Raw genomic sequence first — 25,777 nt, 5'->3', positions numbered from 1 at the left:
TATCCTATAATTTTGACACTTTTATAGGATACCATAGGGTTTTGGCACTTTCAGGGTTTAAGATTTTATGTAGTTTCATAGGATTTTGGTGTTTTATTAATTGGAGGTAGCCTGGTGGAAAATACTTCTTATTTTTCTGTACCTAGCGGTAAAAAGCCCATTTTTCTATATGTTTATATAGGAGTAGGAAAGTGATTCAAATCTAAGCAAAAAGCGAGGGAAAGTGAATCCTAGGAGGTGAAGAAGAGGCAATTTTGATTCAAATCTAAACGAGTCATCTGGCCCATAACCAAACCAATTGATTGGGAAGAGGCAATTAGTTCTAAACTGTGTCTCTTCAACCATGACCTTGTGCACTGAGGATGAATTAAAGACATAGATAAACTGTCATTGAAAAATAAACTGGTCAGAATTAAATACGTAACACCCAGATCTGCAGGTTAAGGGCTATCATTCCCCTTGGTAAATCTAATTTTCGTGAATTAAAGACAAGGCAATTAGTTCTAAACTACTATCTAATGTCTGTCAGAATTAAAGACACATATAATTCTGAGATTTATTTGCATGCGGGTTACCTTGAGAAAATTCCAAAGTGATTCCTAGGAGGTGAAGAAGAGGCAATTAGTTCCCAATTCAAGGAGTGATTCAAATGTACACAAATCTAGAAGCTACATATATAGCGCAAAAAGTGACTTTTTTTCATTGTACTAAAAATCACAAGGAAAAAATAGAACCGAGAGTTGACAATATGAAAGCTACTCATTTCTCTGAGTCTCCATCCATTCCTCCTTTCGAAACATGTAGGAGTAGGAAAGTGATTCAAATCTCTTCTGTCTACTACAAACTAAGTGGGAATAGGAATCCAATTTAATAAAGCACTTATAAAATAGAACAGTTAAGCAGAAACATCCATTTCTTTGCTATGCAAGGACAAACCAAAAACTTGATGAGTTTGAGTCAAAAGCTGGAATGAATTTAGATGAGTTTTACTCAAAATTTGGTTCCAAGTTAATTAAAAGAGTAAAGGCTGGAAATGCTCTAACATGTCTTGTTGGTGATACTAAAACACCAGCAAACCTCATCATCTGTCCCGCATTCGTCCAAATTTTCAACTCTTTTGCGGTATGGGTTCCTTAGCATCTCTAACCCTTACCCATTATTCAACCCAAATTTGGATAAAAATATTGGTCAAAAGCTCTATTTGAGATATTTTCTCCAATGCCATACCTTCTTTTTTAACCCAAATCTAGTGTTTTTTTGGCTGTCCCTCCAAAACTTGAATCAAAATGGCACATTCGTAGATATTAAGAAGTGAAAAAAGGTGTTGAGAAAAATGAATATGTTTTTTTTTTTTTGGTCAAAGAATATGGGGTTTGGTCTCCCCAAATTTGGGTAAGAAAAAGGGTAAATCTGAAAATAGGTGGAAAAATGGGTATGGCATGGGAGATGAGTTTTAAGTGTTTTTACCCAAATTTGAGTTTGGATAGGGAGATGGGTCAGGATTGGAGATGCTAGCAGGGGAATTAAATACAATAGATGTATAGAAACGTAATAACAGATTACACCAGAAGTTCACCCGAAAACCAAAACACCTGAAAGAGTTCAAGGTAATAGACAAGTAATTATTTCCAGAAGTCAAACTTCAAAATACCTCAAATGGAAATGATACTACCATTCTGCACACAGTGGAATTTATATTAATTACCAAGAGAAAGGATAGTTTATATTACAGATAGCATATTCTCTCTTGACAAAGAAGAAACATGTTCCAGGTGAGTTGTTTGTCCAACCAAAACCCTCACCGCTATTTTACATACGAGAAAAAAATCGAAAATCTATGGTAACAAAAACCGTGGCAAGAGTAAATGGAAGAAATAAATAAACAAAGACGGAACACAACTCCATCTAACATAGGACCAAAGGAAGAAATTTCAAATGGAAAAAGGGAAACTATGCGAACATGGGACTATAGGCACACAACTACATGAGCTCAAGTTCAGGAATGTACAAATGGCAAGAATTCGGCTACTCAACTGGCTTAAGAAGCATCATCGACAGTCAGTTCCAAGGAGGAGATGGCGGTTTATATGCAAAATCTTGTGAAGATGACGTCCCATAGTTCAAATCGAGGTTGTGAAGTTGTTCCATGAGCTGCGAGCGTCGCTCCTTAAAGAAGTCGAGACGTGATGTCAATTCAACCAAAGTGGAGGATGCTGCTGATGGATGTCTAGGATAATCCAACACCTGAAACCGTTGATACAATTTCAAGATATGAATATAACCACGATATAGACGTTATTGAGATAGCCGGTGCTTTCATAAATCAAATGACCAGTTGAGGCATAAATTTTTCTTGTTTTCTTCGCTTAAAAAAGAGGAATAATTCCAAACAAGAAAAAGAGCGGGCTCAAATGATGATAAAGAAGTAAACACAAATGTGATCTCAACTGCTGAAATTTCAGAATCACTTTCAATAACCAACTATAAAGGGCATTGGTTTTCAGTTCTTCACAACAAAACTAGGTCAGAGAAATCTAAATGAGAAAGATGAGTACCCAACTCATAATTATGCTTCAGGTTTTGTTTCAAAACTTATATTTTAATCACAAATACTTTATTAAGTTGGAACTTCAGCATGTTATTCACAAAAGCCTTACTTCTGTTACCCTTGAAGTGGAAGGCATGGAGGCAGAATCAACAGCACAAAGCTCATCCATAGATAAACTTGTTGATGCCTCAGTACTTTTAGAATCACTGAAGCTTGGTGAGTCTATCAAGTGCTTCCGAGCAGGCTGCCTACTATTACCGCCAGGTGCTAACACTTGTCCTTTTATATTCCTCAACTCCGCACCCAAAGTACTCTCCTTCAGCAAAACATGCACGGATAGATATAGATAAGATAAATGGAAGTGAGACCCAGTCACCCAAGAATGGAAATAATGGGTACGTGGGCTCTTCTAAACTTGTATAGTACCCAAGTCGGATACTCCACACCTGGTTACGCAAATAAGTTATACGTTCAATATGCTGAGTTGGAATGAATATAACTCTTTGGACACTCTTGTATCCAGGAAACGTCCAAAGAAGGGACACGTGTCGGACATGGCAGGAGAAAAAGAACAAGAAAAGAACACAAAAGTGCCTGTCACTGTCAGAGACATGCCATGACTCATGATGTCCAGCACAAGTGCAGATCCTACCCACTCTGGGCACCGTTACCTCTCGATTAGGCATTTGTCCATGCCTCATAGGTACCCAATCAGTTTGACAATAGTGTGCATGGCATGTATGTGATGGACCCGATTTGATAAGAATACAAGGATAGCGGTTGGGGATAAAGAAAAGAAAGCCATAGTTGAGATCAGTTTAGCCTGGGGATTCGTGCAAAAATGCTGAACTAATATCGAGGGGCAGATTACATCCTCAATTAAGAAAATCTAACAGACCTTACGCTGAGGCCAAACGAACCTAGCAGTCCGACGCTATAATAGGCTGGAACAAGATGTTCAAATCTAACTGACGGAGAAAGCGACCCTTCAATGAGGACAACATTTAGTGCGATACGAAACAACACCATAAAAGCATGACAGCTTCAGTTTTCAAGTTTCATATTTTTAAAGATCTTTCGGGGGATGGGAGGTTTGATTTGAGCCAACTTACAAAACACTTCGTATCTCCTTAGTTGACAACTCTATACGAAAATCCAAATCAACAAATCAGGAAAAAAAATATACCAGAAAAATCTGAAGGCAAGTACCTCAGTTCTTTGTCTCCTTTCGTGGTTGACAAAAGCAAGGGTTGAATCAAAGTCTTGCTGAAAATATTTCCTGCCGGAGTTAAAATTTGAACCCTTTGAGAACACTACAGAATACAGATACATATATGTACACTCACACACAATTGCATTTATGCATATCTACAAACGTATAAATGTGTGGGTGTGTGTAGTCATATGCATAGGACTTTATCCATAGTTCTATTAATGATTGTATGGTTGGAGTAACAAGAGTAAAAAAAAGTGCTATTCGGTTGCTCACATGGATATAGGCCATCAAGGCCGACCAAGTAACTTTTTGTATTTTTCTCTTAATTGTTTCTTTCAAATTACATATTTAACTGGTACAAAGTATTTGTAACACCAAATAATGGAAGTCACTAAAGCACTCATCTCAATGATGCAAAAAAGCTCCTCAATAAACTAACTAAAAAGATTTTTCTGCTTAAGTGGTCGTAAGCAAAGATTGTTAGTGTAAATTATAGCAAAATCCAGCTTCTGGATTTAATTAGTGGTAAGAGGAAATTTTGTGGACGGGATAATGGAAAAGACCTACAATAACTACATGAATCATAAATATTTATACAAGTTAAAAGTTTCCCAACTCACTGTTGAGAGTTATGATTTTGGACATGTTCATAGTGATCGCATGAATCAGACAAGGAGCCATAGTGATGCTGACGTTGCTGATTAAGTTGATGGTGGAGTTCTGCCACTTTCTGCTTCAACCTGGCAACATCTGCTTCAGCAAGAGCAATCTCCTCAAGCTCAGCCCTTGTCTTCACATTAGAGAAAACTTGTGAGGACGGGTTACACAGATCAATGAATGAACACAACTGAAAAAGCAGAGAAAAACAAAACTGAACTATATTGTTACAAATCATACCTTGGAATCCATGCCACGAGAGCTTGGAAACTGTCCAGAAGACATGCTCAACCCAACCTCCAAAGCTGCACGCAGATCCCTCTCAGCTTGCAGCTGCTCTTGCAGTCTTGAAACCTATAAAATAACAATCACGCAGAACTAAACAAAGACGTTCAAACCATTAACAAAAAAAGTCAACCCCCTCTTTCTACTCCATCGTATTATGTTTTACAGAAAAAAGAACCACATCCTCGCCTATGTCTACCTGTTATAAAGTCTAAATACATAAAACAATAGACCAAATCCACATATTTGTAATTTTGTAAGAATTCAGGAACACTAGAGACACCTACACATCCCTACAGTGTAACTGAATAGATAGACTTGTGATTTTACACTCAACCATACATGATTTGCCAATAGTCCCCTGAAGTTTCTGACAACTACAAGAACTCACCATCCTTCGTCAAAGGTTATCATCAAAATGCCTCACTTTGGCGGAGTGTACAATGAGAGATCACCCTTATGGTAACATTACGTTAAGTCAATAACAAACCTACAAAAAGAGGTGATGCCGGCAATTTTACCCCAAATTACAAAAATCAACTCATGGCCTATGTAAGCTCATTATTTTGGCAAAATGCTCTGGTTAGCCTGAATGCTAAGGTCTTCTTAAAAGAAAAACCAATTCTGTCGGCTGTCCTGTCACTTCTGAAAATCATAAATGCTAAATGTTCAATGGAACACTTCCAACAGGAAGAACTATTTATTTTCCTTAGCAGAATAACATGCTCTAAAGTGGATACCAAAGATACTGACAGGGTGAACGACTCTTACATTATTGTGTGTTTGTGCATGTGTCTGGATGCACGAGCGCGTGTGTTAGTGCATGCGCGCGCGCGCGCGCGTGTGTGTGTGAGAGAGAGAGAGAGAGAGAGGGAGGGAGGGAGGGAACTTGTATTCCAACCAAAACATCTTCTACATGACATAGGGGCCAACCAAATTGTTTTCCCTGTATGAACTTTATTGAGCTTGGCCCTTTAGTTTAAAGGGGCATCTTCCAGGTTTATTTGAGGTTTTGGGGCTAGGGAAGGGGCGGGGGTTTCCCAATCAAATGATTGTGTACACAGTTCTGAAGTTTTTGGCTATTCAACAGTTGTAGTATCTTCCCCATTCTGGATTATCTCCAAGTAGCACCAGAAAAGGTCAACATAAAGCGCAAAACAAAGTCCCAGGGAGTAGGGACAATGGAGTTCAAATCAGAATATTCCCATAAAGGCCCAAACCTAAAGCTTATGCCCAATTCAACATGTTTGAGTAACATTGGAAATGCATGGGATAAAATACAGTACGCACATCACTTTTATGGGAAACAGTTAATATAGATATCGCAACATCTAATGGGTAAAAGGTCATACATCTAGTTCAAGCGCCAAGCGACGCTCATGCAAAGCTTGCTTCCTTCTCTCCAAGCTAGCCTGTAAAATTGCATTTCCTCTAGCCTAACACAGGTGAAAGCAAAATGTATTAGTGAAAATGCTAACAGCTCAAAAGGCTGTTGCACTGAAAGAATGTATTACCTCCTTCGCAATCCTGTTTCGCAAGTCATTCTTTGTAATCTCAAGCCTTTGGATAGCCAGTCTACAAACAAGTCATCAACTTTGTGTGTCAACAGGTATACACACACACACACACAAATCATGTACCAGAGTTAAGAAAATCTAAGACTATGAACTTGTGTCCAATATTGCATAACATCTTCCAGTGAATCGTCCATGACAGATAGGAGCAAAAAAATGAAAATGAAAATGGACTAAAGATATTGGTGGATATAACTGAAAAGATTCTAATCTGGAAAAGAAACTTTTGTGCTCAGTATGCCTTCGGAAAGCCCAAACTAAGAAAATTTTTATTTAAGTGGCTATTCTAGTCTTCCTCCAGATGAGAGCAACTGCAACGTACAATACATCCCTCAATCATAACTGGGATCTTCTGCAGCTGGTTCAACAACTTAAAACAAAGTAGTATCCACAATATATCTCCTTGGTTTTGTCTGAACCATGGAGTCACCTCACATGAATACTACAATGGATATGCATGAAAATAGAAGTGTTCTTTATCGCAAAAAGAGTTCCTTGACCATCGGTACCAGAATAGAAAAGGTAAAAACAATTTGTTTGACAAAACTGGGAGTCCCAAGAAAGAAAAAAGGCATATTGCATCCATTCAAGAGCAATGGCATAAACATTTCTCAGATAACAATCAATTGTGCTATAAATGAGCCACCAACAATCGTGTCAAGAACTTCAGAGCAATGGAAAAAGGAAATTTGTGAACATCTTACTCTTCCTCTCCAGAAGAATCAACTGATTCCATGGATGGTGTCTTTCTGGCCTGTAAGGTAGGAAACAAGCGGAACAATGTTAGGTTTCCAACAGTTTCTATTTGAAGATGGAAAACTAGAAAGAGAAACCCCATAATTAATTTAACTTGACAGGTGAAGTTGCACAAGTTGGAAACGCACTCCTACATTTCCTTCATTTAAATGTAGCTTCATTGATTGTAAAGTTCACGAGAACTGGACCCAAGTACGTTACCTTTAAATTACATTACCATCACCATTATACTAAAACTAAGGTCAAAAGCATCATGCAATCCAGTTGTGTTGTGCATTCTTATACTTTGCATTGCCAAATCTATGAACCTGGTGCATGTCAGCGATGATGCAAAGTAAGGTAATGAACAGGTATAAATGAGATATTTTGGGCTTATACATTGGAACAAAATGGGAACAAAAAAGATTGATCAGATCTTCCCTTGAATTACTTGGTGACTTCTGGTATCCCCGAACTCAGACAAATCACTATTTGAATAACCTATCCCCAAACTGACGATCACACCAACCCTAGTGATGAAATTACAAGTGTCAACTAAGCAACCTAGTAAGGTAGTTCAACCCTGAGTCGCTCTACTGACTAAATTACGTTGCAAACAAGACAAGTCTCATAACTGAAGTCAAGGTTAAACCTTGATTTTGCGTTTAATGGGTACTATGGGCATTTTGAGTCTCCTTCTCATAGTCACCAAACTAAGAGTCCGAGACTCAGATTCTCAAACTAGTCAGATCTAGTTTCCACACTTGAGCCTTTGTTGAGCAACTGATCTTAGATGTTTGATTTGCAATGTATTAGGTCGACGCGATTGCAAGATCAATTCTAGCTTGGTCCCTCCGCTCTTATTTTGGATTGTCTTATGTAGAGAATAGCAACATAATCCATTAAATGGATTGTCTTGATCGGCAAGAAATGCACTGGCCTCTTGGTCAAACGATCTACAATCATCGAAATCGAATCATTCCCTCAGGCTGACTGTGGTCTCTCTCTCTCTGGGAGCCACAGCTATTTCCCATGCAAAATGACCAACCCACATTATTTGTTTGTTAGTTGATTTTCAACTATGAAGCACGGGATAGAAAAACCACTTATGGCATGATTTGCATCAGATATGCAAATTTAGTATCCAGATGTTATCCCTTTTTTGTGGAAATAGGTGGGATACAATATGCATAGAGTATCATACTTTTGGGACAGGTGGGGCAAAAAAAAAAACAATTTTCTTAAAAGTTGTCAACAACAATGTTCCCTTGGCACAAATGAAAAGGTGGGGTGAGATCTGGCAACACCAGCGAGAAGCGTTTTGTAGTGACATGGCAGTGTTGACTCAAGTGTTGTGCAACGACAGGGGGCTTGGGGAAAAGAAAGGAAGACAACTACTGTGGAGAGAGAGAGAGAGAGAGAGAGGGTGCAGTAGATGGGGTTGGGTGGTACGGATAGGGGTGAGGAAAAGGTAGACGGGGGAGTATTGGTGGTCATTGTGCAGGAGTAAAAACATGGGTGATGATGGTGGAATTGAGGAAAGGGGCGGTGATGAATTGAGTGAAAGGCCAATTTCATAACTCCAAAATGTATTTAGCTGGGAAAAACTGCACTTGGAAGTAATAACAAGTTATAACTTTTGCACTTTACTAGTGAGTTCAGGGGTATAAGTTTCGAATTTTGAAGTTGGGAGTCGTCAACGTAATATTGGCCCAAAGACAATGGCTCACAGTGATAACTCCCTGAAACGAAAAACAGTTCAACTCATGATTACAAAGAGAGGTAGGCTATGAAGCACCAACATCCTAAGTGGTCACTGTATCTGTGTCGGACACACCGGGGGCATGCCGGACTCCGTATGGGACATGCCAAGTGGCATATACATCCAATTACTTGCAATAAAATTTTAAGCATGGATACACGGGTAAAAAGCGTGCTGTCAAGTCATAATATAAGAAAATAATTTCAAGGATAAAAATAAAGCTCATCACTTCTTCCTAAAGTTTGTTTTTTTGACAGATCATCTCTTAATTAAGAAGAAACAAAAACCAACAAAGGATGTTTAGAGTACATTAATTACACAGTACAAAATGCAATGAAGCATTGACGGGCAGGGAATGACTCACATTGTTTCTACCCCAAAATGTTGAGCGCTTAACATTTTGGGTGGGGCTTGTAAGTCTGTTCATTGACTTCTCAACACATGATTCAGCTCCAACTACAGATTGAGGTTGCCCTTGATCCATTGAAGAAAGTATCTCCCCCATTGATCGATGAGACTCACTAGCATGTAAAATACTAAGACTGTCCACCTCATTTTCACTTGGTTTCTGTTGACCTTGTCGCTCGTTAAATTGGATGTTTGACTCTCTTTGTGATGAAGAATCTACAGATTGATTGGCTTTTGTGGTTGATACGAGATTATTCATGAGTCCACCATGTGAATCATCACCTCCAAAACCCTGTGTAGACCGCTATACCCACAATAATGAGAAAATAACAATGTAGGGCCAAGTCAAATGGTCAAATAACGAAGGACAATAGAAACATTCCAAGATATAAGTACACAATGCAAACTATATATTGCATTTCCTTGATTCAATATGCCAAAAGCATCATAATATGTCTACTCTACCACAAAAGATGGATGCAACTATAGTGCTTCCTATACTTTCTTATTTCCAAAGTACCCCTGTGAAGAACATGAAACTACAGACCCACCCAAATCTTCCCTAAAGCTCTAAAAAACCCATGCAAATGTTGTGTGCCTTTAATGTAGCACCTATTCAAGCCAGCAAAGCTGTTGACAATACAAGTATATAAAGCGCCGAGCCACAATTAATGTAGTAAAGCCCCATATCTGCCATTACCTACTCATGCTGCCACTTTGTTTGCCAGAGATGATTTGTTTGGTAAGCCTGTGTTTGGCATTCTAAAACATTGGCATTTTGGCTAAAATAACCCAAAAGTTCCAGCTTTTGGTCCGAAAGCTTAGCCTTTTTAGGTCTACTTCTTGTACAAAAAGCCAAATAGCAAATATATATATATATGCCAGCCCAAACAACATAACAACACACCTTGGACTTTTTAGCAAAACGCCAAAAAGCTTGGATTGTTAGACATCCCAAACCCAGTCAAAGTTATTGCCCACATGTGTACCAATGACATTTAAGTGTGCATTCCTAATTATTGTAAACCCTATGCTTGATGAAACATGTCTTCTTGCCCCTCCCCATGAACTGCGTTCAATTTCATTTTCTCTTATCCCTGTTTTCTCTACTTTTTCCCTTTAAACATACCTCCCTCTAATAACTTATGATTTTGTTTAACCTTGATGTTCTTGCTGCTAACTATAGATTTGTATGGTGCTTTCTTTCTTTTCCACTTTTACTGGTGTTATTTCTATGTGTTTAATCCAACATAGGACAATGAAGTGCATAGAGAGAAAACAGATGTGACCAATGATTTCAGAGCTCAACAAGAAAAATAGTTAATAGATCAACTAACTGAGCACCTGCGCACATACAAAGTACACATAGCTTAGTCCCCATTAATGGGGGTCTAGGAGGGGAAGATTGATTATAAAACTAACCTTTGCAATTATCCTCACAAAGTACCTGCCCTCATATTTGAACCCAACCCCTAAAGCTAGTAGAATGAGTTTTAACCACAAAACTAGTGGTCACTATGTGCCATTATTGCAACACTTACAAATGAATAAACCAAGCTCTTGGTACCTTTCATAGAATTGAAGAGATATCCTCATTAGATGCCAAAGGGAAATACTTAATGGGGAAGAAGCATGAAGCAAAGGCTGGTGCAATGCCTTTGAAACTTTAAGTACTAAAAAACAACCTTGAGAGAATTACTAAAGATCAGAAAAGGAATGTCAAGGGACATGAGATAAACAACAAGAAATATAACCTCAAGAGAACCCTCGGCATCAAATAAAGAGATAAGAGCAACAGACTCAGGAGCAATAGGTTATGTGCAGAATAAAAAGTAACTTCACCATCAGCAGAATTAATTACTGAACAAAAACCAATTTTCGATTCTAGCTCTGATGACTGACAGTGACTAACAAGTTTGCTGACTCAGAAAGTTGTTCCTCTACGTGTTAGTGGCCATGATCATGTAAATGAAACTAGACTGCCGTCCAGTACTCTACTTTTGTTTAGGCTGTTCAGGTTCAGCAGAGTAAAAAAGAAACGTTGTCTCAACCTATCCAGATTGCTGACTATCCGTGGGTGGAAAACCATACAATTTTACTTCTCGCTGCAAGATAACATGTTGGAAAAACTTAACCAATACAAGCACAGGCAAATGGAGAGAGAGAGACAGAGACAGAACCTTATAGTTATAAAGGTCACTGCCAGCATAACCACTGCTTTCACTCATTTTTCCACTGAGCACACGTTCAGGATCATCATCGCTATCCGGATCTACTTCATTTTCTGCATCGTGGAAACCATTGTCCTTGATATCCAAATTTTCATCATCAGTTGTATCTTCACTCCCACTATTTTCAATTCGAGAATCAGCTGAAATAGAGCACCTATGTAGATTCTCATCCTGTTACAGAAGAAAAACAACACTAATAAGCACAAACATTGAAAAGTACATGATACTTGCCAAAAAAAAAGGTAAAATGATAAACTACAAAAAATACAAGCATGTTACAATGCAACAAAATTATCCAATCGAATTTGGCAAAGGCTCGCTATAAAAAAGTGAAAAGGTCAATAATAGGGTGGACTTAGATTATAGATCAAAGCAAGCAATAGCAAGATTCTATTAACCATAAACAGCAATGAAAAGGAAAAAAAACCTAAACTGCGAAGGAAATAATTCTAATCCCTATTGTAAAAGAGAAAAACACAAAAGATAACAAAGTTTTAATACCCAATTGGACGGAACATAAATGAAGAAAATGAGAATAATGCATACAAAAAACCTCCATTCAAAAAGATATTAGTATGGTCACAAACGAATATCCTAAATTAAGAGAAGAACAAACAGGTAGGGCTGCAAACGAACAGAGCCGCTCGTGAGCAGCTGTTGGCTCGGCTCGTTAGTGGCTCGTTCAAGCTCAACTGGAGAGTTAAACGAACTAGCTCGAGCCAATTTTTTCAGCTCGTTTATAAAATGAGACGAGCTCGAACTAGGATAAGCTCGGCTCGAGTCGGCTCGTGAGCCAATATAAATATAAATATATATTATTAACCATTATATTATACTTGTAATAATATAATAACCATAATATTTTTTTTAACCACTAAAGTAAGTTGGCTGGCTAAGGTTTCAAAGATGGTTTTATAAACCAGGTGGATGCCTTCTGAGTTATTGAACTTCCGATGTGGGATTCGGACAAATGGAATTCAAGCAAAAGGCAAGTTTCTTTAGTCCCACATCCCTTGGTTTTCCCACATGACAAAGCAGATTTCCTTTCAAACAAGAACCAAATCCTCTACAACTTCACACGCCACTTGCGCATGATTTTGCTAACCGAGTTAGAGTGAGCAGAGCTCGAGCTGCTCAGTTACTTCTCGAGTCGAGCTCGAGCCAAGATTGTGTAGCTCGTAACAAGCTTGAGCCGAGCTTGAGCTGACCTTATTTCTGACGAGCCGAGCCTGAACACCTTGAAGCTCGGCTCAGCTCGGTTGCAGCCCTACAAACAGGGGAGTAACCATTTTAAAAACGACGACATCATCGAACATTATTATCTAGTAGCATGGTATCAACTAATTCCCAATATTGATGTTACGTCACCAATTGTCCAAAAAGCTCAAAAGTTTTTAGAAATCAGTCCAGCAATAAAATATCAAGCTATCCAACAACCACCCTCGCGAGCAACCCCGTTTTGCACATGGACATGCAAACATCCATAGTGTAGATGTAGAGGAGTAAGAACGCAAACGGACAACAAATGCAACCTCAGAGACTTGAGCACAAGACCTCTAAGAACACTTGCCCAAAAGCTTAAGCTGATGCAAGAAGAATAGTGGAATCACTCTGGAAATAAGTTCAAAGGTGCCTCATAATCCAAATACTTACACTAGTGCGTCAACTAAACCTAGATTAACCAAAAACAACAAATCGCATTGAGAGTAACTTACATCAAAAATGTTGTCATACTCCTCCAGAAGTGTAGTGATTATGGCTTGAGCATTATTAGCAGCATTTGCAGCAGCAAGAAGTTGGGCAGAATTGTCACCGTTAGTATCAAAATCATCCTCCAACTCACATTCACCGGCTAAAAGAGGACGTAAGAGCAACGGTGCCATACAAGCAGCAACAGCAGATTGGGTCATTCTATTCTCAGATGCATGCATGGATACTGTGTGCATCATCTTCAGAATTCTATTGAAGAAAATAAAGTGAGAAAATCAGTAGGATAGAAGGGTGAAACAAATGTATACTCACTTCGCTGTGACACATAATTTTTTTTTTTTTCAAAATTAAATTGCCAAAAGGTTGGAACTAAGACACAGAAAATGCACACATCAAGGAATCTCCATAACCCTTAACCAAGCAAGGCTACATACACAATGTGTCTGATACCAAGTCCAACCTTATCCTCAGAAGGGAGATTACCTCCCAACCATTTAATGGTCCATTCCCTTCGCACTACCCAGTCCAACCTTATTCCTAGAGGTGGCAATCCCAACCCACATTTTTCAACCTGCCCAAATCCACCCATTTATAACCCAACCCAACCCGCCCATATTGTATAACGGGTTAATATGGGTTGAACCCATACTTACATGGGTTTAGATGGGTTAAAAATAGGTTCAATATGGGCTTGATTAAAAGACCGTATGAATGATTGAAAATGGGTTCCCACTGTGGGCACATGGAAAATTGGGCCAAAGCCTAGCATCACGCTACAATTCTTGATGTATTGGGACACATGTCAAACAGCGTGGTGCGTGGGTTCCATAAAAGGCGCGTGAGCCCTATTGTTCCCCAGATGTTTGGTTCCTCTCTCTCATCTCACATGCGCGTGCAACCCCGAATCATTTTCCTCGACAGCTACACTTCGCTCTCTCCTCTCCTTCCTGTCTACTCCTACTAAGCAGAAAGTGCAAAAAAAATGAGTTCTGTCCTTATTTAAATTTTTCACATTTGTTAATTTTGTGCCAAAACTTTTGTAGATTATTAATTCGTCTCAATGAGAGGAGTCGAAAAACCTAAATTTTTTTTACTTTTACTCAAATATTTTGGGAAATATCCACTTTTAAGCTAAAAAGTGCCACTTTTTGCATTGTTTTAGCTTAAAAATGGATGTTCCCCAAAAGATTTGTGTAACTTTACCGATTTCTCTCGTCGGGACAACTCGATAATCCACAAAAGTTTGGTGTAAAATTAACAAACGCGATTTTTTTTTTTGAATAAGGACAAAACTTTCAAAAAGTTTTAAAATTTAAGTTGAACTCAACGTAAATGCATCCATTCGGTTCAGAAAAAGGAGAGGAAAAATTCCAAAGGGGGATCCGAACGAAAAAACAGAAAAACAAAAACAAAACCCCAAACAAAATCCCTTCAACTCCAAGAAACAAAAAGTCTTTCTCCACTACTATATCAGAATTCGCCAAATCTAATAATAATAATAATCCGGTTCGGGTTGGGTATGACTCGACCCATATTTGACCCAACCCATTCCAACCCACCTACTATTGACACATATTCAACCCGCCCATTTCAACCTGCCCATTTGCCACCTCTACTTATTCCATTCAGAGGGTACTCTTTCCTCCCCTTCCCGCTACTCTTCCAAAAAAATACATGAAATACTAACATTGTTGGCTACAACCACCACAACTTTGAACGAAGGCTTCAAATGACTTGGCATATACTCATCTCAATGTGGCATAGTCGTATGCATATAAACCTCTACATGCTAGTAAACTCCGGCAAAATTAAAAGCTGAAAGATTTTGTCCCCAAGTAACTTATATCAGTGTCCAGCAGTGGTTAAACTGCAATACCATATGTTTTCTGTCACAATAAACGACAGAGGAGCAAAAATATTCGAACAATTAAATAAGAAAGGCATTGGGAATTATCTAGGAAAGGATGCGCAAAAAGTTGTAAGAAAGATTATTAGTGCAACTGAACCCGAAAAAAGGTACAAATGTAGCATATTGAGAGGGAGAGAGAGAGAGAGATTACCTCTGTAACAAGCGCCTGTTTGGTTCAGGAAATGTCTCCAATATTGCAGACCGCATGGCATTAACACGAGCATCCTTCCGATCCATTTCTAACAAGACAAAACAAAAGCAAGAATTACGAATGAACACAGTACAGTAACATTCAACACATTAAGCACATGTTAGAGTAAGAAGGTGGAGTTATAGGACCGAAACACAAGTGCAAACAGCCAAGGGATGGCCATCGCACCAAGAGGCGTGGAACACAGAGATCTAGGCGAGGAGCTTCGCAGAGTGCTATTGGGTCAGAAAATGTTGACTGGGTCACAGTCAAGAGGAGTGGAGATCAAGTGCGAGAATTTAGTGGACTTCTGAATGAGGTGAACCTTATCGTGGATTGACAGTTTTACGATCACCATTGAAGAAGAAGGTGGCTTAAATAAAGGTTTGGCAATCTTAATTTGTGTGGTCTTTTTAGTTTACCAATAGGCATATTGTGTCAAGAGTCCACTTTTCCAGGGTTATTTTGTTTACCATAACAAGGACAACTGTTTACCAAATACAAATGCTACCCTCCTTTTGGGAATATCTTTACCAGCCTATAAGGTTTGTTTAGTTTACGATTAAAGCCGTTGGTAAAGTGGTTTGGTTACACAGGCTTCTATCTGATCTTGGGGAATAATATAAAGCACAAGTTCCTTTCTTGGCGTATCACTGTATTCACATGTTTTCCATGAAGCATGGGTCCATAAAATGCTTGGCTAGATATAAATTCAAAAGTATTGGACAAAACCGTAATAAAAAACTTTGTATGTATATGGGAATTCACATCTGTTGCTATGAAGTACTGACACATCTCGGAGGTTGCCGTATCCGTGCCAGAGAAGCAGAGACAAGTGATACGCCGGAGATACGCCAAAATATGTACGCGACACCCCACGTGGCGTGTCCATTTAAGTTTTAATATTATTGTAAGACTGGACACACCGGGGACACACCTGAGACACAGGGACTACGGCAAGGACACAAATGGGACATGGCGGGTGACTTTAAAATTTTTTGGGGTAGATACTCATATTTTCATAAGTATAGGGCCAAAAATGAAATATAAACTTTTTGTATGTATGTGGGCATAATTCATCGGTAGATAACACATCTGATGGGAGCCATAACTTAGATTTTTTGTGGTTACAATGCAGGTATGCAGAATTCAAACAATGATTAAAACAAATGGCAGCCCCCCGCCATTTCCGTGTCCCTAACTTTCTAGAAAATAGTTGTGTATCATATGAGTATCCGTGTCTAAGAAATCAACATGCTTTAAGTAAAGCTTATCATAGGCTATTGTTAACTGGTTTTAAATGCTGCTGTAAACAATACATCAAATCTGAACTAGAGCACAGAGGAAAAGAGATTATGGAGTAATTTATGAATGAGGCAAACATTGTACAAGCTACCATCACAAAAGTTGAACAAGTCTAGCCAAGACAAATGTCAAAAGATAAAAGAAAAAGTTACTCCAGAAACAATGAGATTCCTTCATCAAGACAAAGACAAGCATTCATAAACAACACAATGTCACAATTAAATGAAGAATTCCACCATCAGAACCACACCAAGAGTTAACAGAGGAATGTGGCAGAAAACTACATTTTAGTAGATCCATAGACATGGCATGCCTAATATAGACCAACTCTATGCGATATATCAACAGATGGACTTACTATAGGCCTCCAATAAAGCAGTGCAGCAGGATGCAGGAACTGGAGATGAAGGTAGCTCCCGAAGAACATGCTGCAGATGAAATGGCTTAAGTGAACACAATTCTACGTGCCATGAAGGATATGACATTATATGACATTCAAAGAAAGATTGAACAAAGTACCAACAAGTACCTTAACGCAGTCACCAACAACATGAGCATCCTCATCGGGATCAAATTCGTTCCTCCCTATAAACAAACAAAAGACCAGCCCATATTGTTAGTGAAGCAGGGGCTAATATAAGGAAACCAAAAATGTCTTCTTAGTCTAAAGCGCAATGGGTCTTTGCATGAAGAGGAGCCGAGTGCCTTTGCAGCTGGCAGGAAGCTAGAGTCGAGAAGAGAGGCGATAGTTATGGATGATGATTCCCTTACACATTTTATGGATCACTAGTGGGGAGAAGAATGAAATGTCTATTGAAAGTTCATTTGCATTGGTTGAAATGTGCATTTGTAAGCTTTTTGTATTGTTCAGACTCTGAGTGTTGACCAATTTTGGATTTTGTAAAGCCTTTCCTTTTGGCATGCGTTAAGGTGTAAAGGACTTTTTTGGTTTTGCTTTTCCTTTTCGGATACGGTTGCGATCCTTATATGCCTATTTGATCGATTCTACCATCACAAATCAAGAATAAAAATCAGCCAAGGAAACTAGAAAACTGTACAGTATAAAGAAGCCAACCTCGAGCTCTTTGCCACTTATGCCAGTAAAAAGCAGCATGTTTTCCTAAGAAAAGTAGTACTCTCTCTGCCGTATTTTGTCTGCTATTACAGGAAACTTTATAAGGGGACATGCAATTAATGCACGTCTCCTTAGAAAATTTGATTGGATTTTCAATATTATACCTTACTCTCTACCTTTAAAATTACTTCTAGTCATTTATGAGGGTAAGTTTATGGAAATCTACCCACTTTTTTCTGACTTCCCAAAGAAAGCAAAAATTTTGGGACTTCCCAAAATGGAATAGTAAGCGGAAAAATGGTTGTTTGGTTTTGAGAAAAAAAAATTGATGTAATGAGTGGAGAGATAGATAGAGAAACTTATAGAGAACCGTGCAGAGAGTAAAAAAAATTTCTCAGAACTTGTAAAAGAACAAAGTTATCTAGTTAGAACAAGAAATGGGTGCGGGTGCTTCTGAAGAAGATAAGGAATTGTTTCGAGGAAAGCAGAGCAACCTTGTTCATATTCTTGAACTCTGCGATCAACCTCCTCGACATCTGCAGCCTGTCTCAAAATTCCTTCTACGGTAGTTCCTGCAGGAAAGATAGAGTAGCATCAGATGAACTCGAACTAAAAATAGTAAACGCAAGGATAAACTTCACTATAGAATCTAATTTTGCATCTCTCATTTGATAGCTGGATTCCTACTTTCCTTCAGAAATAAGGCTTCTATGATAACTGGATTAGATATGTATGCAGCAGAGACAAACATTCACACCATATTAAAACTTCACAAATAATGCAACAAAAGGAACTCCTTGTAGACTTTGCAAAACACACCAAAACTAAAAACCAATCAGAGGGCCACACACCCATGACCACTAGTTCACTTTTTGGGAATTATATTAAGTCCATCAACATAATATCCATGATATTGCTGCAAAGGAACTATGAAAAAAGAAAGAAAGAAAGAAGGAAAAGGACCGTCAATTAGTAGGTCGCAATGCTTCAGGATCCACAAAACTAGGCAGGCAAAAATAATATTCTATACTGAATCTCAAATTGACTGGGACTTAAGGCTCTGTTTTGGTTCAGTAGAATCTCAAATTCGCGATCAAAAAAATTGCAATAATAGACCTTACCATATTTTTCAAGAAATTGAAGAGCTTTCTCAAGGAACGATGGGCCTCCATCTATATCCTCCAGAGCCAGCAAAATTGGTCGTCCAACCACAAGAGACTTAATAGCACGCTTATCTCTCCCTGGTCAATATTGAAATATCTAGAGAAATTTAGTATGCAAGGAAGTTAACTTTTCACTACTCTACACAAAAGAAAAGATTTAGCACAATAGATTGTAGAAAATGACAAAAGTAAGATTAGTTGCAATAATATAAATGCACCAACATTGATGAAAGGACCCTTCAATTGGATCATTAGCATCACTGCGGAAAATTCCATTGTGTCCCATCACAAGGGCAGCACTTGGCGCTTGTGCAAGAGCATGCTCTAGGGCAGTTTTCCACTCATATAAGTCCTCTGACGTCTCCGCCTGAAGTGGGAAAAATAAAAAGAACTTCCTATAGATTAGGGATCCGGAGACATCAAATTGCACCTTCAAAGAAGAAAGGGTACACAGCTTTAAAAAACGCGAGAGAGGGGACCAGTAAGCCAATGACGCACCTTGAGTGTAAATGCCCGTCCATCACGTCCATCAGGAAACAGTACAGTTAAAAGTTTTTTATCTTCTCGAACAACAACGCTGCAATATTAAAAGGAAAGCAATGGTGGTTGGCCTCGAATCAAAATGAGCTGTGTGTGAGCACTTCCCAAAGGGTACCAGTAATCATTCATACCTCCCTGAATTGTTCAAATCAATACCCCCCAAAGTTATATTAACTTCACCACCTCTCTGGGGAAGCGCACTCTGCATAAAAAGTAGAAAAATTAGCATCTCCAAAAAAATACTATATCTGAAATTTTACACATGCTATGTGACAGGGATGAGTGCCCCACAGGACTCACAGATTGAGAAATCAAATTTACAATTATGCCCACATTTCAACTGAGGTCTGGATTTTCATTTGATATGTATGCATATGTATACAAGTGCATATGCGTATGGTCCACTATGAAGCCACGATATGCCTAAGTGGTCGCCGTATCCATGTGGGATAGCCATGGCAAAGACATGCCAGGGATACTTGGGCACACCACAATAGTCTGAATGACATTCTACGAAGGGGAACCTTCTAGGACACGTGAAAGACACATGTGTCTCAAGTGAGACACATATGAGGGCACAGCGTGGTGTCACTTCTTATTATCAAAAGGTTATTTCAAGAGTTCAAACTACTACTGAACTTGTCACTTGTGCCCACCATCACATTTTTAGAACTTATCTGCCCTGTTGACAAACATCTTTGTTGCCAAATCTGCTTGGCATTTAACCATCATGTACAGGACTTCCTCGTAAATCTGCCCTGTTGACAAACATCCTTGTTGCCAAATCCACTTGGCATTTTATCGTCATGTACGAGAAAGTCCCGTACATGATTGTAGAATGCCAAGGTGATTATGCAACATCATGTTTGTCAAATTTTTAGAACTTTTAGTATCTAAATTTTCAAACTTATTCTTACTAGTTAGTTAATTTATTTAGTCTTTCCTAGAAAAGTAGGGAAAACAATTGATCTATGGCAATATTTAAGAAGTTGGAAATGATGTTGGATAAAGCTTAGAAAGTTAGAAGAGATAGATTAAAGTGTAGAAGAAAAGTAGCAAAAACAAGTCCAATACATGTGTTCAGCATTGAAAAGAAGGGGCTCGCCTAATCATTGTTGACCAAGGACTCAATTCAGCACTTTCTATTCATATATGGACAGGCCCATTATCCCAAATTTGGCTTACTTCAATTAATTCAGAATTCCACTCGTTTATGTAGTTAGTTGCTTATGTTAGTACCAGGAATAGAGGCGACCATTGTATTCTTTATTTGTGTTTCTTTGATTCTTTTGTGGTTTCCAAGGTGTGATTATTGTCAATGGATCGACTCATTTTTGAATTAGGAAACGTCTATAGTAGATTTATTTTGTTCTACTGTAGCCTCTGGGCAAGTTAGAAGCATAGAATTCCCGATGATCAAATGCTAGGGATGATCAATCAATAAAGTCAATTGATCTGTGGTGATAACTTATTTATGTACAATCAAAAGAATTAATGGATCTAATAATTTGCTCTGATCACCCTTCATGTGTTTTTCAATCGAGTCATAAAACAGGATCAATCATACTACAAGAGACATTGGTGGACGACCCTTGATGCTTTGGTATTTTCTCGTCATGGTTGATTCAATTTTTTCATCCTGTCAAATTGTTGATATCATCAATGGCGGAGCTATGTTGGGGTCCGGGCGGCCCCGGCCTTCCGAGCCCGCGAGTTTTGAAAATTTTATTTTGTATATACCTGATTTTTAATATTATTGATAGTTATTCGTGTATAGCTACTTATAATCTTAATAATTTTGGTTTGATTTGACAAAAAAAGGGTTATTTTACATTCTCATTTTCCAATTTCTTTCATAAATAAAAAATAAGCACGTGACAGTTGAAGTAGCCCAAAAAAAATTTGATTGGTATACTTTAATTGCATTAGGCTAGAATCATTTCCATGTACAAATGCAATGTATTAGAAAACAAAAAACTTTATGACATAATAAGTTCACATTTCGATAAAAAAAAATAACTGTCAACTAAGCCCCTCCCCCGGGTCAAAAATCTTGGCTCCACCACTTAATATCATCCAAGATTCCAAGTTCAATTTATTTATTTCCATTTATTGCATCAGGCACAACTCATACCTTATGGTTCAACCTCGGATTCACCAACATATGTTACTTCGCGACATCATGCCCTAAGGGTTGCATCATAAAAGTCGTACCATAATCTTTAGCTCAAAGTACAAAATAGAACTAAATAGAATGCACTGTAACTATGTCAAGCCCCTTATCCACGAGCAAATTTGATAATACATAATACATTGTTGTCGCCAATTCGTAAATTCAAATTATAGTTCATATTATCATTTTGCACATTCATCTCTTTTCCTCCAAGAATGTGACCGAATCTTAAACTTCTTAATTCATGTTCATAAGTCAATTCGATCTGTGATTAGTAAAAAAAATGGCAACCAAAACTATCAATAGATTCATACAACTGATTGTACAAATAGAAACAGAAAAAAAGCGATGGCTACAGGGTCCAAGTTGCATTTTCCAAACAGCGGAGGTAAGGACATATGAATGAAAACAGCAAAAGAGTGAGATGCCATATCGATGTAGCTAAAAATAAAAACGGCAAAGAGTGGTACTAACAGGATCATTTCTGAAAAAAACCAACGAAGTACGTGTAAGGATAAACCAACGCTTTTTCCAAGACTTCCATCCTAAACCTGCAGAAATGTAACAACACTAAAAATTCATAACCCACATAACAAAGTCTAAGAAGCTTCACAGAACAATAAATAGTGAAATTCTTATCATGTTCTAACTAAGTACAAAAAAATTGGCAACTGGGACAAAAATCAGTGACCAGTTAAGAACCATTTGAGAACATATAGTACTACCCTCCAATATTAGCCACAATCCGCATGGTTGGAGGAACCTTTTAAGGAGTTGGGAATGTCAAGAGGCAGTTTTGATCATGATAGGGATATGTTCCAAGAATCCTGGGAGATCGTTAAGGGTGATATGACGAAAGCATTGCATGCTATTCTTGGGAAAGAGAAGTCACAGCCACAGATAGTACTTAAAGATCTGAGGGGACTCCAAGAGGAGTATAAAGATGCGAAGCCACAAGATCTACCTCATTGGTTACCTTACATTACAGCGATTCAGCAATACATTTATTTGATACGTTGTGCTATAGTAACTACAATAGCTAACACAGTGGTCACTGGTCATAGAACTAATAAGAAAAGAATTCATCCAAGAGAAGAAAGACAGAACTTGGAGGATGAACTTTAAGTGACTTCCTGTTCTTCCATTTACAAAATCATCCAGGGCAATGGAGCTGGAGTGTGGCAGATAAAGAGTAAGAGCATCTACTAGATGTACACACATTCTATCCAAGTATGAGTTGTGTGTTCAAGTCCGTAAACAAAATAACAACCAGCATAGCATAACAAGAAACCATGGAACAAACTAACTATAAGTCAAAAGGAAAAACTAAGAAATCCACTGACCTTTTGAAGATATGAAAAGCGGCCCACTCTTGAAAACCTGTCAATCATCTAAAAGGGTAAGAACAATAAACAAATGCCTGATTATGGTTAAGCAAAAAATACTTCCACAGTAAGCACAGAAGGATAGAACAACAGCGGAAAATAAAGTTTGTATTACTTTACAATAACCCCAACAAAATAACACAAGCATTATTGTGCAGTAAAAGCCGTCAACATGCAGTTTACATTACAATTGGGTCTGTGGAACAGGAACCTAATTACAAGGGACGCTAACTTCTGTTGGTTTAGTACAGTTCCCAATACATTTCCAGAAGCTAGACAGTAATTGTAATTCGAACTACGGACAAATCCGCATTTTGCTCTTCGTTCTACTGGACTAAGGGCCTACAGTACGTAGAAATTTTTTAATTATACTACGTACCAATAGACATGCTGATTGCTGACAAGTTGAAATTTCTAAAAAATGAAGGCCGCAAAACGCCCAAGGACATGTTAAAATTTCATCTTTCTACCAATGTTTGAACTGTATATTTAATTATTTATGTTCCTGTATCTGTATCTATCAATCAACATATATATGTGAATATTTATGTAAAGGCGTTAAAAATGTACTATATAACACTAAATGAAAAGGACATATATTCATACATAAAGACTAGATATCATCAAAGCAAATTAGATTCTGAGTGCCAAACAATTGCCAAATGCAGCAATTACATGATGGATTCATCCTAAAAAAGTTTCAAAGCATGTTTAGAGTGCATATATTGTGTCCTGAAGAATGTAGCACGGTATTTCTGGGAAGGTATGTAGACGTGTTTGGATGGGCTAAGAAGTGGTGCCGAAAAGTTGACAAGTGTTGGTGTACCATTGATGGATCTTATTTTTCTCATAAGAGCCATGTACAAGAAGCGCTGGGCACGCTTTAAGGATTGTCTGACTGTCACGTGTTAACACTGGTCTTTGACACGACATGCCTCCCATCATAGATAGTTAAGCACATAAGAAGTGGTACACTTCCATTTGGTAGTTTGGAAGTTTTGGTCATTGTACATACTTGGAGACATGCAATTTAAAGTTCAAACTTTCAGGATGTATCTTAATGATTCTTATGTCCTCTGTTGTAATTGAATAGGATGTCCAATTCTATTAGTGACGGTTACGTGTCATATAGTACCAATGCACCTCCCATTTGCTTTGCTTCTAAGGATTCTGCTTATCTATTACCATCTATTATAACGGGAACACTTTTTGGTGTGAACGTCAGTTTAGAGACTGGTTCACATTTCAGTTTCCTAAACTACCCCTTTATTTTGCTTAAAGAAGCTGCCAAGAACTAGAAGGAAAAAAAAAACTGCCACCATGGTTTTCTTCTCCCCTCCTCTCTACTTTCACATCTCAGATTTCAGTGGAGATTACTCTCAATTGAAGATTTTCCTCTTTCCCTCTCTTGCATAATATGAATTGCACAAGCATCGTATGTGCCCGGCGCCTAGTATCTATCAAATTGAACTTGGCATTTGATTTCAAAGATTTACACTCAACTACTACTACTACTAGAAGTTTCACTACACCGAGGATTTTCACTTTTCTTTCCGTTCTTTTCTCATCATGCAAACAGAAACTTATCAGCATAAAAATTAAAATTAAAAAAAAAAAGTGACAACAACATACCGTATTCGAAGTTCCGATCCTGGGACGGTCGAATGCCGCCAGCGAAGCCGACATTTTCACACCCTAATTCCACTACTGCAACTCCAGCATTGAATCTACAATCAACTGAACTGAAAGTGCTCCCCGAAACGCCAGGCATTTCAACCAGCCGAGTCCATTGAAATCAAACACCGATCCGAAAAGCGGCTGCCCGAGATCTGGCGGCTGGAGTGAGAAAATGATTTGGGAAAAAGCTAGGGTTTTGAAAAAGAGGATGGATTAGATGAAGAAGGAGAAGAAGCCAAATGGGTTAACAGAGAGCTATCTCACTTTAGTACTATAATTTTTCTGTACACTCTTTTTCTTCCTCATTTTTTTTTTTTTTTTTGGGTATCTCAGAGAGTCTTGCCTTTGATTAGGTAGGGAGTCCAACTGGCAGTGTATGAACGAAAATGGCTCTGTTTAGTAGCCTTTGCTTTTCCACCTACTTGATTTCGGGCTGTGAATGCGGACGGTGAAGGATTTGGGAAGAGAGAGATGGGTGGGCGTGAGAGAGAGAGAGAGAGATGGGTGGGCGTCAGTGTCAAAAGTTTTTCTTGGGTAAGTTTTGGGTCCATTGCTATTATACTCGTAATTCCTAATTTCAAGCCAACACCAAAAGGCCAAACACAGTCAATTTGACATTGAAAGTTTTATTTTGTGCCCACGTTTGAATTGTCGACTTGTCGTTGACTAGTTTTTATTACTTCATTTTTTTGCATTTGGTAGCCAATGAAAAAGCATTGCAAATTCATAAATAAGTAACCAGATGAAATAGCATTAGGATGTTTCGAGCCTCCGTCACCCGACCTGCACAGCGAAGTAAGACTAAAGAACCACGACGGAAGGACTCAGGATGGTCCTCTGGCATATAGATGAGAAAAGTGCATAGCAAGGAGAAGTGACTAGTGTGCTACATTTTTTTTAGTGTAGGAGACAATTTACCTTCTAGTGTTTAGTCTTGCTTTTCTTTTATAGAGGACCCTTTCTTGCTCTCCGAATACATCCACGTGGCAAGCACGCGTCGGCTGCCGTGATGTAGCAGATAAAGTAGCTAACAACTTTGTGTGTGAGTTGGCACCCCATGCACACTAATGATTATTCTGTTAGGCAACTGTCTCAGCTGACGTTATACACATCACTCGGGATAAGATAACTACGGGCACGTAGGTGAGCTATCAGGATGCCATCGGCCAAACCAAACCAAGTGGTTGTACACTGGTCCATCTAACAAAGGATTTGTGTCTAACAAAGGATTTGG

General features: G+C 38.4%; 1 protein-coding gene across 4 annotated transcripts; it reads right to left on the bottom strand.

The window, feature by feature from the left end:
* Positions 1–1,677: 1,677 nt before the first annotated feature.
* On the bottom strand, positions 1,678–25,042 carry LOC131312567 (rho GTPase-activating protein 7-like). 4 transcript variants are annotated; one of them, XM_058340417.1, is made up of 22 exons: positions 24,499–25,042; positions 22,825–22,861; positions 21,956–22,032; positions 19,440–19,510; positions 19,267–19,345; positions 18,991–19,135; positions 18,727–18,846; positions 18,100–18,177; positions 17,060–17,115; positions 16,889–16,958; positions 15,187–15,274; positions 13,132–13,375; positions 11,366–11,587; positions 9,142–9,489; positions 6,985–7,034; positions 6,221–6,281; positions 6,059–6,142; positions 4,662–4,775; positions 4,385–4,554; positions 3,758–3,827; positions 2,658–2,864; positions 1,678–2,244 (listed from the first exon to the last, which is right to left on the bottom strand). In XM_058340417.1, exons 1-22 carry the CDS (start codon positions 24,550–24,552, stop codon positions 2,059–2,061), a joined length of 2,631 nt encoding a protein of 876 aa, XP_058196400.1. In that variant the 5' UTR covers positions 24,553–25,042; the 3' UTR covers positions 1,678–2,058. The 4 variants fall into 4 exon arrangements, with proteins under 4 accessions (XP_058196400.1, XP_058196401.1, XP_058196402.1 ...); XM_058340418.1 differs by having other exon boundaries at positions 9,142–9,477; XM_058340419.1 differs by lacking the exon at positions 2,658–2,864.
* Between the last annotated feature and the right edge of the window lie 735 nt (positions 25,043–25,777).

This window comes from Rhododendron vialii, chromosome 13a (assembly GCF_030253575.1).
Source record: "Rhododendron vialii isolate Sample 1 chromosome 13a, ASM3025357v1".
Lineage (NCBI taxonomy): Eukaryota > Viridiplantae > Streptophyta > Magnoliopsida > Ericales > Ericaceae > Rhododendron > Rhododendron vialii.
The sequence above is the reverse complement of the archived record's forward strand: the minus strand, read 5'-3'. Positions and strand labels throughout refer to the sequence as shown.